Source organism: Sturnira hondurensis, unplaced genomic scaffold (genome assembly GCF_014824575.4).
Source record: "Sturnira hondurensis isolate 20B ecotype Veracruz unplaced genomic scaffold, ASM1482457v3 Scaffold0011291, whole genome shotgun sequence".
NCBI classification, from domain to species: domain Eukaryota; kingdom Metazoa; phylum Chordata; class Mammalia; order Chiroptera; family Phyllostomidae; genus Sturnira; species Sturnira hondurensis.
Window position 1 is genome coordinate 424,352 of NW_028083922.1, and position 20,589 is coordinate 444,940.

The 20,589-nt window shown below is 34.6% G+C and overlaps 1 protein-coding gene across 1 annotated transcript in view; it reads right to left on the reverse strand.

The window, feature by feature from the left end:
• The window catches only part of GRIK2 (glutamate ionotropic receptor kainate type subunit 2), a 589,700-nt gene that overhangs the window by 280,338 nt on the left and 288,773 nt on the right, over window positions 1-20,589 (reverse strand). Inside the window, exon 7 of the mRNA XM_037059704.1 lies at window positions 18,379-18,552. Within this exon, the coding sequence (XP_036915599.1) occupies window positions 18,379-18,552 (174 nt within the window). The remainder of the gene's footprint in view (window positions 1-18,378; window positions 18,553-20,589) is intronic.

Sequence of the window (20,589 nt, forward strand, 5' to 3'; positions counted from 1 at the left end):
TGCATGTGTAAGCCATAGGTTATTTTTTTGAGAGAGAAAGAGAAAGGGAGGGAGAAAAACATTATATGCAACCTGACTGGGGACCAAACCCACAGTCTGCATGTGCCCTGACCAGGAATCAAACAGAGACCTGACCTTTTGGTTTCTGGAACAACATCCAACTAATTGACCCACACTGGCCAGGCCCATACGGTTATTCTTAATTATCTCAATTATTATATCTATGTACACTGTAAGGTAATTCTACTAATTTCTATGCTTGCTTACAAGTTTCTCACCCTATTTTCTTGAACACTGCTGTGCATTCCTCACTGAATCAGAATAAACCTCTCGCAATTTTGAACTAGTTTGTGAATAGAACTATGTGCCAAATTAAAATAGGTTTATTTATTGGCAAATACATATAATCCTATACTGTGCTATAAGTAGAACAACGGTTTTGAGATTTTTTTTTAGGCCATGATGTCCATCCTTGCTCGCTTACCTGAAAACACTTATATCTCATGGTAAATTAGGGATGGTCATTATAATCTAGGGAAGCTAAGAAGGAAAAGCTATATTCCCCTTGACAAAAACTCTTCTAAAAGGCCCCAAATATGTATGTGTAATGGCCATGGAAATGTCCTGCCATTATCTTCCATTAAGACAGACTACTACAAGAAATATATATATGCAGCATTAATGGCCGCCAGTTTCTGCTCCTTCATAAACACTACCGTGTTCTCCAGGCTGCTCCGCGCCAAAGACTAAACTGGGCAAGCTTGCTAGAACCAGGCCACTTGATGTAGTGAGAAGTTCTGGCTCACAGAACCGCATTCAGCATGTCAGAGCATTTCTCAATCCCATTCCCAGGTTCTTTGTATCCAGTCCTGACTTCTCTTTCTCCTTTCACAGATTTCAGAGCTACATCTCAGCCTGAAGACTCTCTGTATTTTAATTTCCTCCCTGTTTATACTTCACAGGCATATCTGCTAACAAATATGTTGTGCATCTATTCTCATTTCAGCATTTGCTTCATGGAGGACAAAACAGATATGCTATTTGATGTATTTTGAATTATAAAATTAAAATTAATTAATGGCCTGAATAGTATATGTACATGTTTGAAAATATACAACAATAAGATTAAGTAAAGTTTTTGAGTAATAAATCTGTAGGTAAACAGGTCTTGGAATGATACTATATTTTTAGAGGGTAGTGACACCTAATTTAATTTCATAATTTCTGGTTAATTTTCTCTAATATATTGAAAAAATTAAACTATTGTATGCATAAAATATATTTGGTAGAACAAAGTCAAGAAAATTCAGTCTTTACTATATGAAATGTGAAATAAAACATGGCAAATCTTTCTCTGGGTGGTGTCTTCATGGTGTTCATCTTTGAACTAAAAACAAAGATCAAAGCCAGATTCCATCACTGACTCCTAACTGAGTCATTTATGGGGCAAACCAGAGCTACTAAAGATCACAGAAGATATTCTGTCCAGCTCTGTTCCTGTGGCTACGTTTTGATGAGCACAGCATATTGCATATGACACTAGCTAGAAGATTAGAATTGTGATACCTCCTTATATATTTCCTAACACAGTTTGTGTTTTTTATTATAGCACTTCTTAAGAAATTTATTTTAAATAGCTCATTAAAAAACAAAAACAAGCAATTTAAAGATCTCAAATCTTTATACTCAACATTTAAAGAGTATCAAAGTATGTGGAGAAACTCATTGGTATGTAAAATATTTTTACCACATTTAACTTTGTCATTTGTTGGCAATTATAAATAATTGCTGCCTTATATTGGTAGCATATTAAAACAGGGAATTATCACATTAACTGTCACTAGTTTTATTTTACATGTAATTTAATACATTTTACCAAATTTTGTTTCCTTTGTTTGGCAACATTTGAAATATATCCATTGTCCATAAAGATTTTTCTATTTCCTCTAAAGTAACACTACTCTATTATGAAGAGAGATGGACATTAAAAGAAAATTTTCTAATAACCAGTGACCATTTAAGTCCAATACCCATTTCTAAGTTTGAGTACTCATGCACTTTTATGTAATGACCCATTCTCTGACCTCATCGTACTTGAACAGTGTGAGCAGCATAACCAACCAACTGACATAACCAAACCCTCTGTTATTCTCCAAACACATTCTTCTCAAGGGGCCCATAAAATCATTTTTTTCTTCCTTCTATCTTACTGCAACCCCCTCCTCAGTCGCGTCTGGGGTTCTACTTCTCCTCACTTTTCAGATCAGTCCTTGATCCTCTTCTCACCTCTGCCCACACTGTATCCCCAGATGATCTTGTCTAGTCCCTTGGCTTTGAATATTATCTATGTCCCATGGACTCACAGCTCTCTACTCTAATCATGATGTTTTACCTGAGTTTCAACTGCAAAAAACCATTGGCCATCTCAAAATCATTCATTCTTCAAATCATCCCTTCCTTTATTCAACAAACACTGAGTGTCTATTATGTGTCTTACACTGTTCAGGCACAGAGAATAAGTAATGAGACCCTCGCCAGGTAGCATAGTTGGTTAGAGCACCGTCCTGATATGCCAAGGTTGTGGGTTCAATCCCTCATCAGGGCACATACAAAAAGCAACCCATGAATACATGAATAAATGGAACAACAAATCTATGTTTCTCTTCTCTCTCTTTCCCTCCCTCTTTCTCTAAATTAAAAAAAGAATACAATAGTGAAAAACAAGAAAAAATATCTACACTTGAATGTCCAGCAGGCAATTCACACATAATGCATAACAAGGGCATGCATGTTTTTTACTCCCAAATCAGCTTCTTAATTCTTCCACATTTTCAGTATATGACCAATTTTCCTCAACTTCCCCAGACTTTTAAAACCTCCATGCCCCCTACACATGGAAGCAGATCCTGAGACAAGCATTCTGTACAAGCAGCTTATTTGGGTATTCCAGGAAACACCAGCAAAGCAGGGAAGAAATGATATGGGAAGCAAAAGCTGCTACTAAATGACTTTTAAGCCAGCTACTATAACATGCAAATGGAGCTTGATTTTACAGGGAAATTTTGCAAAATTATATGAAGTGCACATCTCAGAATTACCTCATTGTAAGAGTAAGGAAGCTGGGATATTTTTACATCCATTCCCACCGGTAATTAACTTCAATGAGCTGTTGGGCAGAAACATTGATTGCCCAGTACTCCCAGCCTGCTGGACACATGAGCAGAGCAGCCTTCTGGAAAAAGTCCTTTGACACAGAGAAGCAGGTATTGGCAACCACAATTCCTCTGGGCACTCTGAACCATAAAGCCAGATGGGTATGGGTAAGGAATTGGCAGTAACTGTTACATCCTCCTTGATTCTACCACATACCCCAGTCTACCCATTAATGAATCCTGTGGACACTACCCCAAACTATATCTCAAATCCCATTACTCTTCTCAGCTCCACTAATAAAATCTGAGTCCAAATCACTGACATCTTTCATTAGCATTACTCCCCACTTTCACTCTTGCTTTCTACACTCTAATGTCACACCAAAGCCACAGGCATCATCTCAGCGCTGGAATCAGGTTATGTCCCTCCCCTCGTTAAAGTCCTTCCACTGTAATGACATCAGAGCCCAAACTTACATGTCCTTCAGAGACCACTTCTCCCACCTTCTACCATTTTTATTCTTACTCTAAATAACCCTGATGAGTCACTTTTTTTCCCTCAAATACAAGTTGCTTGCTTCCATTTCAAGGAGTTTGCACTTTTCCTTCTGCCTAGGATGCTCTTGTGATAAATCTTTGCATGGCAACCTATTTCTCATCATTTAGGCCTGTCCCACACAGCATCTCCTCCCAACACCCCAGCTAAAGAGCCCTTCCCACCCCTAATGACCCTACTTTAATTTATGCAAACTAAGGCAAATTCAAATAAAGGCAAATTCAAACTTTATCTTGTTTACCATTATATCCCTATGCTAAGAATAGTGCCTGAGACATATCAGATTTTAAATAAATATTAGTTTAACTTTAAGAAAACATCTTACAAATGGTAAATGCTATATGATACTATTTTTAGTGAACTATGTATGAGGACAAAGAATACTTAATGGAAATAAATACACAGATGACCTCTTTTCCAAAGGAAACAAAAGTCAGTATTTTACCAATTAATTAACATTACTTAAAACATATATACTTAATTTTATTTTAATGTAAACCATCTGACTGTAAATTTATCCCTAACTATATTAATGTAGAGGCAACACTCTTTTTCACAGGGTCAGCTGATTGAAATTTCTCTTCTGTTTCACATAAACCTCAAACATAAAGGGCTATGTTTTCCATCTTCTCCATGATTTCCATCTCTGGTTTCTTTCAATTGAAAGAAGAAAAAAAGTGATTGTAAATCAAACTATGTGCAGAATCTACCTTATAAGACTGTTTTATTCCTATTAATGTAAAAAAAATCTTAGGTGTCTTACCCTTACAAAGTTTTATAAAGAAATCATCTTAGTTTTCATAGAAACAAGTTTATGTTTCCTCTTTTTATTTCATAACTTTAAGTAATATTTAATTGAATTATTTCATTAATAAATATAAGTGTGAACTAGTTTTGGAAGAAAGACTACTAACTTTTTTTTCAGAATACCCAATTGTGGAAGCAAAATACAGAAGCATGATAGAGTAGACTCTATGTTAGGAGGGAGTTTTCAGGCTGCAGGGGAAATCAGTTTAATTTTCCAGGTATATTCCCAGCTAAACACAAGTATAGAGATTTTTGGTTACTCTCATGAATCAGTTAAGAAAATGTAGGTTAAGAGGGTTTCCTCTGATCCCTAGAATGTTAATTGTAATTCTATTTTCTTGGCATTGTAAAGAATAGAAAAATGTAATACTTTCCCACATTTTTTTAGTTTAAAATTTTCTGCAGTATGCATTATCTATACAATAAAATTTAAATAATAGTAAATAATCACAATACTTTTAAGTGAACAAATAACATCTGTTTCTACCTTGTGATTTTGATTGTTTCAATTTACTTAAAATTTACTTAAATTTTAGTTTAATAGACTCTCAAATCCAGAAACTATGCATTTTTTGTCAGTTAAATTTGCGTGTGCCTACCTTACCAGCTATAGAAGTTCATATTTTAAAGGTACTTCAGAGTCTTTAATTTATCACTTATTCATTTTTACCTTCCCTTTGATAAAGTAAGGAATTTGGAGAGGGGAATAAATATTTAAAGGATGAGAATGGAGTCTGAGAAGTTGATTTTTAAAGGCAACGTTTAGCAGAAGCAATATTTTCCTTGAAAGCCAGGACCAGAATATAAATTAAACTCTGTTTTCCAAGGCATGGTCCCAAGGCATGTGTCATGGTCCCAAGACACATTTGGTGTGGAGCATCCGGCTGTTCTGGCACAACCACTGAGAAACAAAAGGACTTAAAAAATGCAGCAATTTTTTAAATGACATTCAATAAGACTTAACTTTTCTGACTTTCAGGAAAGCTTAGTTGAGGTGGCCAAATGGGCTAGATCCTTTTCTATGAAAGGTTACAAACATATGGAAATAGATTCTGGGATGTTTTCCCTATTTCTAAAATAGACATTAAGACCTTACCCCTTACTGCAGTGAGAAGCAATATTCTGTCTTCTAACTTTTTGTCAGATCTCTCTGCGAGGTACCACCATCGCTGTGTTTGCAGCCAGTATCAGCCCCCTTTCCAAGCCACCTCCTCCACTAGACCGACCATTTTTGGGAGAAGGCACAGAAAATAGCATAGAGGGTAGGTAGAAAATAGATAGGGGGGAGGACAAGAATAGTGGGGGAAATATAGAATCTAAAGAACTTGAGACACATGGTTATAAACTAAGGGGGGGAGAATGGTGGGGGAGGGAGTGTGCGGGTGGAGGGGAATGAAGGTGGGGGAATAGAACAACTGTAATGGTATAATCAATAAAATATATTTTTAAAAAAATACTAGCAGTGACTTTCCAGTCACCTAAACTGGAAGGCTTAGGAGATCTCTCTTGTCTTTTTATTCTCCCTTCTTAATTAGTCCTCTGACACTCCTTTTGTACCTCAAAGGGTCTTCCCTTTCAATCACTTCTTTGAGCTCTATTTACAGCTTCTTGCCTTTGCCTTGAGTGAGACTAATGCACCTGCACAGGGCCTCTAGATGAGCCTTTCTGGAAGCAGGGCAGGCAGGACAGAGAGAGCACAAGTCAACAAGGTAGAAAGGCCTGGATTTAAAGCTCAGCCTCCACCTTCTTGGCTAAATGTCCTTGGACAATGTACTAAAGATATTTGAGCCCCAGTTCCATTATCTGTAAATTGATAAATAATGCTCACTTTGAAGCATTTTTGTAAGAATCAGAGATAGTGTAAGGCTAGCATATCTTCATATAAGTATCATAAATGGCATGTTTTTCAGAGTAGATACACAGTAAATGGTGAATATTACCTGTATTGCACTCTCATATGCTAAAACATTGAATGGCTTTCCATTCTCTTATTCCAATTCAGCCTTTCTGCTTTCATCTGGCCTTGTCAAAAATGCAATTTTTTTGTTCAAATTCACCTTCAAGATCCAGCTCAAGCCCTATCTCCTCCAAAATTTCTTTCCCAATCACACCAAACCTTCAATTCTCATAACACTGTAGCAGGTGTGCCCAGTACTTGGTGATACTAAAATAGTAACAACAAAATAAAATTAATTTAGCTCCACTTATAAAGATAAACATCAAATACTCTAAGTTTAAGCTTCCTTTCCTTTCTCTTTCTTTCTTTCTTTCTTTCTTTCTTTCTTTCTTTCTTTCTTTCTTTCTTTCTTTCTTTCTTTCTTTCTTTCTTTCTTAAATAGATGAAAGCCAACTGTATAGCATTTCTATGGTGGCCATAGCAACTGTACATTTGGTTTTACAGAGAACCTCTCTTTCCTTCATTCCTTAGTACCAGGGGCTTGAAAGTCCTGGGGAGAGAGAGTGGATACATTTGTAAACCTTCTCCTAGGAAACTCGTAGGAAGAACACAAGACTGCGATCCAGAACACTTCTGAGACCAAGGCTGCCCAGGTACAGTCAGGTGCATGAAAATAATCAGCAGCTGAGAGAGGACACAGCATGACCTGAGAGCATCGTGGAGGGGCTGGGTCTGCAAACCACCTGTGGCTGGCATGGGGCTCCCAATTCAGCCACGCTGACTGACACTTAGGGCATGTTCCCAGGTGCACATTTGTTAGGTAAGCTGAAAAGCTAGATAACTGGAGAGCTGAAAGCTGGCAATCCAGGCCAATCTGAGAATAAACTTGAGCCCTAGCTCCAGTGGTGACAGTCTAGGCAGAGGCGATTGGCAAAAAACGGTCTCTAACACTAGGGGCAAAAGGAGTCTGGGTGAATAAAATGACTGCCACCTTTTCAGCAGAAATACCAGAACTCCAAGTCTGACAATAGGTCCAGGATTGTGGTGCAATTTTCAGGAATGCTCCACACCTGGTGGCAACTATGGAATTCTCCAGTGTGAAGAGGGCACCTGTGTGTGGAGAACCTTTCAATGGAGCCTGGAGTCTCACCCACCGGCCTCATCGAGCTGATCAAGTCTCTGAGTTTCTAGGACTTACCACAGAATGCTGGACTTTAGGCCACGTACAGTGAGGAAACTACGAAGAAAGAAAACTATTCATCCTGTTAATTCGGGCACGTAACATTCTCAAGCTGTGATTTTATGTGAGGTTTAGTTTATCCTAAACAAAGAGTAGATAAACTCCTTCAGAACATAATATTTTCTATATACTGGTAAATTTGTTACTACATGTCAGCATTTTTAAAATTGTATATACATACATACATATATATATATATATATATTTCTATGTGTATATATATAATTTAAATAACAATATATATTCTTATCATCCACATGGTCAAATATCACCTATTACATAGAGTAGGTGTTCAGTAAATAGTTGGAAAATAAATGAATGTGTAAAAATGTACAGGAAATTTTCATGAAGAATTGATTTGGTATCATTTTAATATCTGTGTGTATTTAATAACTTTATTTTTCTTTTCTGGTTCAGTTTGGTCATGGGATATTCTGAAGATTAATGAATAAAATATTTATGATGACTTTTAGAAAGGCAAATGAAAGATCAACATAATATTTCCTCTCTGCACAATAAAGCCAAGGAATTCCAACTATCCCTAGGGCAAATTAACCCTAAAACTCATTTCATTCTGTCTGAAATATTCTTTTAATTTATTAATGTGAATTTAAAGAGTATTGGCCAAGCATATCTAGGAAATTAGTGCATCGGAGTAAATCCTTACCATTTCTTAGTCCTTTTATATCACAAAAATGCACAGGCTACATTTTTTGAAGAAAAGTCTTTCTGATTTAAATATAATTATTTAGGTGCCAGCCTGGTGAAATGAACATCAACAATTTGATACTAAATCTAGCTCTGATTCATGCTCATTCATTCACTTCTTCTCATCTAGTACATTAAAGTAGGCAACTATCTACTTTTAGATTTTTTTAAGTACCATTAGGTAGTTGCATTCTTATTCAGTTGTCACATTTGTACAACAAAGCATTAAAAGACTGGATGAGTGACAAACTTTACTCTGAATAGAAACCGCACTTGCACTAAAGTTCAGAAATGGTCTTTGCCTTGAGGAAAATGCAGACCATTTTTGGAGGATCAACTCTTCACCAGAAACTGTCTTTAAGCAGTGTATCTGTGCACTTAATCTTCAAAACGACTGAATTCACTGGGGCATATTATTATTTCCATGAAACAGATGAAGTGCTTGAGGCTCAGACATGTTAAATAATTAGGAGTCTATAAAGAATGGAATAAGCAGGCCTCAGCTTCAATAGTCAGATGATTCTCATCCCAATCTCATCCCAACTTTCTTGTTCTAAGATAGGATGTGTTTAGCAGTCTTCTATAACTGGCATTAAAAAACAACAACAAAAAAAAACCCTAAGAAAAATTCATCCTGTAATTTTCTGCCCAACAAACCACCCTCTTAATCTAAAAAGGAAGTGACCCGACAATGAGAGGAAATAAATGGTCCATACCATTTCATAAAGTCCTAACTAGATTTAAAAACCTGCTAAAAAGGGACACATAATTCCAGTGGCACATTTAAAATCATTGTGATTGGCTTCGTTTTTAAGACGATTAATTCAAATACTGAATAGATTCTTCAAGAATGCTTCTTAAAGTTTCTATGTCAAGGAGGCATGCGGCACCTACACACACCAAATACCTACTACAGTGTAATTGCATAAAACGGATTATGATTGATGCTGAAGTAATATGACTGCAAAATTTAAATTATAATCACTATGCCACAATTTGGTCTATATTTATCAAGCACTGAGAGTTTACGAGGAAGCAATGATATCGCTCATAATTATAAAAATCCTCTAGGAAGGTTTCCAATATTTTTATTTATTAATTTAGAGCCTTTATTAGAGCCTTAAGATAGCACACTAAAATTTATTATTTTTCTTGGACAAGTGGCACTCAAATATATTAAGTTACAGTGTTAGAAAGTGTTGGAAATGCAATTCAGATGCTGCCTCCTGGCCTCTGTTAACTTTCGGAAGGAATAAGAGGGTTTAGTAGACCAACTACCTCACCCAAAGTTGATGTGAAACCCCATGTGTTAAAGCTGAAGAAACAATAAGTGCAACATTTTCACTGGTTTCTAATTCATCAGGCCCAACATTTTACTTCTGGGTGCTCAAGGACTCTTTCTGTTTGCTTCTGGTTATAGTCCAGGGATCTTCCTTCATGAATAACCTACCTATTCTATATATCTGCATCCATAAAATGAAGATTATATCTGCCCTATGATGTCATGAGGCAATAAGAGCACTAGGATATAGTAAGCATTAAATGTATTGCACAAATGGGTTGTTTTATAGTAGAGGTTGTACAATATAAATGGTAACACATAATGGGAGTTAGACTCAGAATTTATGAATAGTCATCATTTGGATCAAACTTCCTAAGGCTACTCTACATCCTAGAGTCCTTAAAGTCATATGTGTACGGTCCTATCTTTAATAATAGACTCAGGTAATTCTTTGGATTAAATAGGCAAGATAATTTCTATGTTGGTGGGGCAGGTAGGTAGATAATTTAAAAACAAAGAGAGGAAAATATAGACTGTGGTACATATTTATATAATAATTATGATCGTTGTTTATTATATACAATATATATTTTATTATACACCAAGTTCTTTATTCATTTGCATCTTTTCCATTTGTCTTAATTTTTAAATAAAATTGTTCTATAACTGAGCATGACAAAAAAAGCTTGCAGTTAAAATCAGAAGGATGATTATCAAGTCATGTTTTCTTCTCCGTCTCCAATTTATCAGATATGTGAAGCCCTAAATCTCAGCACAGGTCAGCTGCTAGCTGGCAAAGCTGGACTTCGCCCTCCTGCCAGAGGACTCACCATCCCCTTCTCTATGTGTCCTTGTCATTGATTCCCTCGAGGAGCTCATTTTCCTCAATGAAAGAAATTTCTGTCTCAACAGACTTCCTCATACATTTATTTTTCATTGGTTATATCCATATGTAACTATAATTAAATATAAAATAAAATCTAAAAGAAGGTGAAGGAAATTATGAGCAAAAATGTATTAATCCTTTACAAGTTTGTATTGCATGATTTTAGATCAGTGCTTGGAAGATAAATTTTGCTCTTCATGGTAGAAGGGGCAAAAAGTCTCTTTATTCAACCTTACCTTCACCAAGTGAAAAGTTTAAAAATAGACCTAAAGAGTAACACAATAAATGTTTCATTGCAACTATCAGTTTTCATGTAAAAAATTACTTAAAATAGAAATTCCATCTTTCAATCAGCTTTAGATAAATGTTTATTATTTAACTTACCAATGAGCAAAGGTAGTTAAGTGGAATGTTCTATGTTAACATAACAATAAGAAGTTGTCCTGTCATCTAAATTATCTATATTCAGATTTAACTTGCAACATAGCAACTTACAGAAGATAAATAGGTATATAAAACAAAGAAATGAAGTGCCATTCTGTTAACCATGCCACATACCCCATGTCCTTTAACTATTCATTAAATCCATCACATACAACTGCAATGAATGTTGTACTTATGACTTCAGTACATACCCTGAAATATCTTATAGAAATATTTATTCCCTACTTGATTATAAATGGATCCCAGAACATTTCTTCTGTAGTAAAGACAAGAATAAAACGAACAGTTCTGTTGAAAATTTTTGTTAAATATTATAAATTTCTCAGCAAATACTAAGAAGTTATGCAAAACTCCTGGTAATTACATGTCTGTGTCTTGCTACCATAAAATAGAATGGAAAATAAAAAAAATTGAAGGAGGAATTAGGAAAACTATAACAATCAAATAAGTACCAAATTAGTAAGACATCAATAATCAAATGTAAATATGATTTTGTACCAATGAAGATGGGAGATTTGATCAGAGAGACATTCAGTATCCTCTAATTCCGTCAGTTCCCTAAATTCTGTGAGGCAATATTGGTGGTGTCTTCATTACCCATTCTGAGAGTGTGGTATCAAATTCTGAGTGTATGTACAATATACACACAATTAAAATTAATTGAAGGAAGGAAGGACAATTAATTCATTGTTTGGCTACTTTTTACAGTTTTCTTTTAGGGTTTTAGTGGAATAGGAGATAAATCCAACTTATTCCAAATGCCCTTCTTGGTTGATTAAAAAAATGGTATAAGTTATTTTGATCCACTGCTTGGCAAAGTCTCATATTTATTCTCATTTCAATCGAGTCAAAGAAAATAGCTGTATCTAATTAAGATAAGCAAATAGCAGCAAAGGCAGACTTGCACTTTAGCAATAAGTGAAAGCCTGCCTGGCCATACCTTATTTTTCTATGGTCTATTTTCATTGACTTTTCTGAAGGTACGTCTTTTTAGAGCAGAGTAATCACGTGTGCACTCTTAGTATATGAGCTAACTCCTTCTTGTAAATTGTGTATAGAAGATATTGATTTATAAATTTAAGTAAATCTAATTATGAAAGAAATGATAAAATTCAGGCCATGTTCTTTTGTCAAAAAGATCTAATTGTTGAAGAGCACTGGAACTCAAACACATGAAGAATCACCTCCCTTACAAATATTCTCCCATTACGTAAAAAAGAATGGCAACTACTCTTCTAACTCACTAAAATTTTGCTATTTAATCAAAAGCATTTATAGACTTTTTCTGTTTAATGTGTTCTAACAAATATTTGAGACCAGTTTAATTGCAGTTTTAGTCATTATTAATTTGTGTCACAAATTTCCATGATCAAGAACTATGTGTGATATTCCATATCAATGTAAAAATGGTATTTTTAATCTGATGAAAGAATTACAGGTACATCAGCATTAGTATGCACAGGCATAATTGGAAAACTGAGAAGGACTTCTGGGATATAGCTAGACTATTTAAAATTTACCTCAAGGTGTTTGTTCTTGACTTCATTCTCTTGAATTGAAATTGCTGCAAACTCAATAAATATAATTATCATGAAACTCTAATGGGTTCAAAAAGTGAATCTTGACCTTATAGTAACTGTTCTCGGGGAAAGTAAATATCTGTTCAGAAGACTGAGTGAAATGTCATTTGATCATGCAGTAAAAGAACAATAACATTTCCATACCCCAGGAGCATGGAAATATGTGAATACTTAATAGAGAGTGCACAGTAAAGTGTTTTATAGTAAGTGCTGATATCTGGGAAGTATTTTAAAGCACTAACTGAGTTTATGGGCAGGGGTAAAAGTACTAGAAGTGTGATATCATGGGGGAAAAAAACCTTTATGTTTGAAGGGAGAGGGTTGGGCTTCCTTTTTTCTTTCATTCTTAACTAGATCAGGCTTGGGTATACTGTGTAACTTGGTACCTTGGTTGCATTGACACCGGATGAAGATTAGACTTCACTGCGATACTAACATTAATATCTTTAAAATGAGGAACCCAAACCATAAAAGAAGAAACTACAACTATAGAAGAAATGATCTTGTGTTCAATAGTCATTTAGCTGATAAACACTTAATATAAGGGTCAATGAAGGTGCTAGCATAACCAGAAATATTGTTCTACATCCAGTTTACTGTTTCCTTTTATAGCTCAAGCATGAAGAAAGAATGTGAAAGTATATTAAATAATCTTATATAATGAGAAATGACTATGATAGTGATAATAATGGGTCTTGCAAAAACTCAGAACTTCACTGACAGTATTATTCCTTTATGGGGCCATTGAGACCCCCCTAAAAAAGCCCAAGAGATATAAAAAGTACTGAGATCTCATGAACTTACCAAAGGGAACATTGTCAATGTCACCATGCTAGCCTATAATTATTTTCTAATTAAAATCCTCTTAAATTTCTGATGCCATTTATGGTGGAAATAGCCTTCTAATTTCTTTTCCTAAATATTTAACAACTAGGAATGTTTACAATATAATCTTAAATGGAAAGAAAAAGAATGTTCCTGCAAGGCATAAGCATGCCAGCATTTTTAATAAAGATTGTATTTACTTATTTTTAGAGAGAAGGGAGCAGAGGGTGAAAGAGAGAGGGAGAAAGACCAGTGTGTGAGAGAAACACTGATCAGTTGCCTCTCAGACATGCTCCAACCTGGGACCAGGATGTGACCCAGGTATGTGCCCTGAATGGGAATTGAACCACCAGCCCTTCACTTTGGGGATGACATCCAGCCACCAGAGCCACACCAGTCAGGGCTGCCAATATTTTTATACAGATTTGCTACTGGTTTTATTTTTTTAATATCCATTCACTATTTTATAATTAAAATTAATGTCACATAAAAATATCTTGCATATAATTTTTATATCATTATATAGCATTATATAATAAAAAGATTTTAAAGATATTATCAATTTTGCAAAAGAGAAATTATAAAAACTAATCAATCAGAATGTTTTGGGGAAGAAATATTTATCTTAATCGCAGACTTCATCTCTTCTACCAAAATATTTATTGTTCCATGCTCAGTTTAGGAATATAATAAAATAAATAGCTGATATACATTTTTGGAAAAGAAATATTATTCAAAAAGTGCTCATGCAATTAAACTTATCTTCAGCCCATTTACTTAAAAAATGTTCCCATCTAAGCTTTTTTGTTAAATATTTATAGTTTTTAATAACAAACAAGATATATATAAATGAAGGAGTAATTATCTCTTATATGTGACAACTTTATTTTTTTCTTATTTAAGATGCCACTTGAAAAGCATTTCATAGCCATGCCAAAGAGAAAAATGCTGACATTTTAAATTCTTCTACAGATTTCAATAGTCTAATTTTCTCTCCAGTGCACATTTATTCTACCACTCTCTCTCACTAAATCACCCGCCGGTTCAGCAAAAGGGAAGAAGTGAGGAGGAGTGGAATCATAGCTGGAAGGAAAGAACCTCAACTTTGATTCCTCCTAACACCCTGTCTTTTTTGTACAATACCATCTTCTGAGCATAATTCCCTCGAAGAGTCACTATGTCCCTGGGTAAGAAATGAATATGCCTTCTTTTGTGCTTATCTATCTTCCAAGAGTTTACACAAGTTACCAGAAATCAGAGAGTACTGTTTCAGGGGATGACATTAGATTCATTCAGGGAATCACATGGAAATGCAAAGAGAACCAAGTCAAGTTGGATGATTTTTGTGCTTCTGATATACAAAGGGGCACAAAAATCCTTGGACATCTCAGTGAAAGTCCTAGAGGATAAAGGTGTTAAAACTATAATGATGCCTACCGACCTACTTCTCCTAAACCAATGTATAATGATTTTGAATAACAAAGGACAAAATACCCATCCTGAAACTAAACAGGAGTAAAAAAAGCTAGAAAGAATACATGAAAAAAATATACATATTCAAATAACAATTTAAAGGATAGTATACACTTTAACGTTTAAAAATGACATTGTCTTATTGAGTTTTAGAAGTTCAATTCACTATTTTCAAACTGGGAACAAAATAGAATATGTGTGATTTTTTTCTAGGCTGTATAATACTTTTAATCTGGATGTACTTTAGAGGAAAAATATCTTTATTTTTAAGTCATTTATATATTGTCCCTCTAAAAATGTTTCTCAAATATGTCTTAGATTAAAACCAAAATAGCAGAACTAATCTGTCCTCTCAATTAATGCAAAAGAGTAAAATTCCCCTTATAATTTCTTCAAAAAATTACTATGGAAATAAGGCATTTTTAAACTCTGATAGGTTACTTTTCTCACTAAGAGAGAACAAAAGTCATTGTCTCTATCAGAAATTTGGTTGATTGAAGGTGACAATTTTCTCAGTGTCTATAAGTCACTCAATTCGTGTTATTAACTCTTCTTTTAGGAGAAAAAATTAAAACTTCCCTTTATTTCACTACAACATTAAAAGCATTCTGAAAACCCAGTGAACCAATTAATGAAAAAAATTATAATCATAATAGGAGAAGATTTTCCACACAATAGTACAGAGGAATATAGGTGTGGGCAGAAATGGGCTTACAGTTGTGAGCACTGAAAGCAGTTATTCTTGCATTTTCTTATTTATTCATTTATTATTGAATTATTATTAACCTTCTTTTTCCCACCCCTGTATTCATGCTTATAAAGTTTCTACCTGCAACTGACACATAAAAAAGCAGGTAGGAATGACCTAGGAAATGTGAACATTGTCAAAGTGCTGAACTGTTTTATAAATTATAGTGGTAATTCAGTCTATAGAAAATAGATTCAATGAGAATACATGAGGTATTTATAATTTGCTTAAATAGTATACTGTAATCATCAAGTCCTAAAAATCACTAGCCTCATTTGGCTGCAATACCTGAAATGTGAGTAGTCCAAATGAATAGCCATGGTGTCAAATACACATGAAATTTCAAAGACTTGGTAAAAAAAAGGCAAATATCTCAGTCATAACTTTTATATTGATTACCTGTTTAAATAATGGTAATTTTTGATATAATTGATTAAACAATAAATTAACAACATTGATTTTTACCTGCTTTGTATATGTTATTTAACATAGCTATTGGAAACTTTTAAATTATGTATATGCCTTCCCTTAGATTTTTATTTCATTGGTAGAGTGGTATAAACAACTAAAGATACATAAGAATATATCCTTTTTTCAACAGTTTCTCCATTAGCCCAGTTCTAAGTGTAAACTAGCACTTGAAAATGACAAGTGTGATTCTTGGTTAGTCTTGAGCCTCTAAAAGTGAGTAAGAAAAAGAAAAGCCAGAACACCAATACTTATATATTACAAAATAAACTTTAAAACAAAAGCTATAATAAGAGACAAAGAAGGATACTACATAATGATAAAGGGAACAATCCAACAAGAGGATATAAACCTAATAAACATTTATGCACCCAACATAGGAGCTCCTAAATATGTAAGTAAAATCTTCATGGACAGGAAGGGAGAGATCCAGAAATACAGTCATAGTACAGGATTTTACATCCTATTGGCATCAATGGATAAATGTTCTAGATAGAAAATCAATAAGGAAACAGTAGCTTTAAATGATATACTAGATCACATCATTTTATTTTATTATTTTTTAAATATTTTATTTATTTATCTTTAGAGGGGAAGGAATGGAGAGAAGTCGAGAAATATCCATGTATGGCTGCCTCTCATGTGTCCCCTGCTGAAAACCTGCCTGCAACCCAGGCATGTGCCCTGACTGGAAATCAAACCTCAACCCTTTGGTTCACAGGCCCGCACTCAATCCACTGAGCTACACCAGCCAGGGCCAGACCGCATCATTTTAACTGATATCTTCAGAGCATTTCAACTCAGAACAGCAGAATATACATTCTTTTCAAGTTCATATAGAGCATTTTCTAGGACAGACCACATACTAGGACACAAAACAAGTCTCAATAAATTTGAGAAGACTGAAGCATGTTTCTAAACAATGAATGGGTTAACACGAATTCAAGAAATAAATCCTTGAAACAAATGAAAATGAGACCACAACAACCCCAAATCTATGGGACACAGTGAAAGCAATCCTAAGAAGGAAATTACAGGCCTACCTCAAGAAACAACAACAACAAAAAATTTGAATAAACAGTCTAACCTTATACATTCAGGAACTAGAAAAATAACAACAAACAAAGCTCAAAGTGAGTAGAAGAAAGAAAATAATAAAAATCAGAGCAGAAATAAATAAAATAGAGTCTAAAACAATACAAAAGATCAAGAAAACCAAGAGCTGGTTCTTTGAAAAGACACACAAGATTGACAAGCTTTAACCAGAATTATAAAGAAAGAAAAAAAAGAGAACCCAAATAAATAAAATCAGAAACAAAAGAGGAGAATTAATAATTGACTCCACAGAAATACAAAAGATTGTAAGGAAATTGTACAAGCAAGTATATGGCAACAAATTGGACAATCTGGACAAAATGGATAGATTCCTAGGTACATGAAACTTTAAAATATATTAAGTTCCTTTAAAACAATACGTATGGCTATGGAAACAATTCCAAAGTTGGAGTTATTTCAACTTTGAATATGTACCAAGCCTCCTAAGTACTGAAATCTTGATGACCTTTTAGCGGTTCTGTGTTTCACTTTCCCATTTGGCCACGTAGGAAACTGTGTTCTCGTTATCTGCGAAGGGGCCCTCACTGAAATCCAGGCTTGGGAAGGTTTCATTTGTTGTTTCAGATTTTCTTGCCTGGTTTTGAGGGATTGGGTATGGAGCCAGAGGACACGTGCGAGGGATTTCTCTCTGCTGATGTCTACTCCATGAGTTTTTGCTAGGTGCTTATTTTATTGAAGCATATTGAATATCTTTGATGTTATTAACAAATAACATCATATCATTTACACATTATACTTACATGATAATACATTTACACAACATATTATCATAATATTTAATAAATGTATTAAAATAAGTAAGCTTAAGGGAGCTTTTTATGTGGTGTAAGGCATCCATGTGACATCAGATATCAGAAACCAACAGGTTAAAGAGTAATCATATACTGGTAGTTAAAATCAGAAGCCAAACTCTCAGACAAGGGCTTCTTTTCACTCTCTAATGTATCATCTATATGACACTACACTGTAGAATTCTAATGATAGTAGAAATACCTCTTAAGATAATTCCATAAAAAGTGTAAATTTGCAATAAAAAACTGATTTAGAAAAGTATTAAAAGAATTATTTTAATAGTAGTTCTGATATCATGCCTTTGAGGGTGAGCAATTAAACCAAAGTTTGAATCCAGAGGATTTAATAATTTATGCAGTATTACTGAAAAACACATAAACTGATCTTTAAGTGGGTGTTCATACCGTCATAAATCCATCCAGCAAACCTGAATCGGGTTTTGGAGGTGCCTGCAACCGTTCCATTGACCATTTTTCAATGATGGAAGAGACTTGTGTATTTTCGGTATTTAATATTCTGAACCCTGTCATGTTAACACCACTGTAGCGGTAGGGTTCTACATCAAGGGCGAAAAGGTCCTGAAAGAGAATTTTCATGTGTTATCAACAGAGTATACTCACAGGCACACATAATGGAAAAAGTCACTTATTCTTACTTCCCTTAAGATAGTCAACATCAATGTTTCTCAAGTGATATTCAACATCATAAATCGCCAAGATTCAAACAGACTATGCTCATGCTTTGCCAATGCAAATATATGTACTCTACATAAACATATATACTTTACTTTGCCAATGCAAATATATATGTGTGAGTATATAATATATATAACAAGTATATATGTATATATATACTTTATATATGTATAATATTCTAATTCCACCAATGGAACAAGAGCCTTTTTCTAACCACTTAAAGATTTACCTAAGTTTTCTTCTCCATGATAAAGATAGCTTGCCTTTACACACAATGCATTTACATTTTATTTTTAACTGGCTAAAGGTGTTTTTTTCTATTTCCATTTATCCCCCTTACACTTTCTTCCATCATCCCAAACCCTCTCCCTCCACCACACTGTTGCCTACATCCATGAGTCTTTTTTCTTTTTGTGTGTGTGAGACCTCTCCACCATCCAACCCACCCAGAGCTGTCAGCCTGTTCTCAATAAGTCTGTCTCTATTCTGCTTGTTAGTTCAGTTTGTTTATTAGATTCCACATATGAGTGCAATCATATCAAATTTGTCTTTTTCTGACTTGCCTATTTCATTTAGCATAATGTCCTCCAGGTCCATCCATGCTATTGCAGAGGGTAAAATCATCTTCTTTTTCACAGCCACGGAGTATTACGCTGTGTAAATATACCATTGTTGTTTTATCTACTCATCTAATGATGGACACTCAAGCTGTCTCCAAAACTTGGCTATTGTAAATAACACTGCAATGAAGGTGTGTAATAAAGGTATTCTTCCCCACCCTGGCTTCTGTGGCTCAGATGATTGAGCACTGGCCTGAGAAGCAAAGGGTCATTGGTTTGATTCCCTGTAAGAGCACATGCCTGGGTTGCTGGCAGGTACACAGTAGGGGGCATGTGAGAGGCAACCACACATTGATGTTTCTCTCCCTCTCTTTTTATCTCCCTTCTCCTCTGTCTAAAGATAAATAAATAAAATCTTCTAAAAATTATGAAAAAATAAATAAAAATAAAGGTATTCTTCCTATGCCTTGCTTTCTTGGCTGATTATTGTATTTTTTCTGTTTTGTTTTTTTTTAAAAAAAGAAACAGGTCATAAAATATGGCTTCTAACTTTTTTTTTAAAAAAGCATATCAAAGCTGAGAAAAAAACAGTGAATATGGGCCTTTTTGTTGCAGAATGCTTTGAGTCCCTTTGTCTTAAACCCTACCAGGCAACTTCACCATAAGGAACCCCTTCAATTTAAGTTGCACTTTCCCGCTTATAGACAGTGAACGCTCTCACTTTGGTTTTCCCAAGACACAGGAGGCCAACAACTATAAGGGGATGTGGATGTCACTATGAGAACATGCAGCATGTGGGCCTTTTTTCTTCTTCTTTCAAACCGATGTCACAGACAACATGAGAACTGGGGCAGGATTAATGCCATTGATCTTATGCACAGCTTCTTTTGGACCCATACAATAATACAGGCTGGATAATAGGAATAAAATGCAGTGGAGAGCAACTGACATTGGCCTGAGTTGTGTTCTGTGTTGTAAAAAAATAACGGACCTTTAGGTTTTTATTTTTCAATATTTGCTATCAAGCTAAGGGGTTATATATACATAATGTACGGAAGTATATGCTAAGGTGTAAGAGAGTAGAAATCAGCAAAAGTCAGAGACAAAACAGATGACTTTCCATTTTTATGGTCAGAAACAACTTTACAAAGCAGAAGGAATCAACAAAAAAGAATTCATGAAAGCGAATAACAGCAAACGAACAAATAAATTAAACAACTAGAAACATTTGGTTAAAATCAAACTAAAAAAGGACTTCAATTATAGGCTGAGTTCTATATATCCTAAACTAGATTTTTCATTTTTTTCTTACTGATACTTTTGCTTTCCTAAAAGCTTATGATTAAGGTAGAAACGAGTT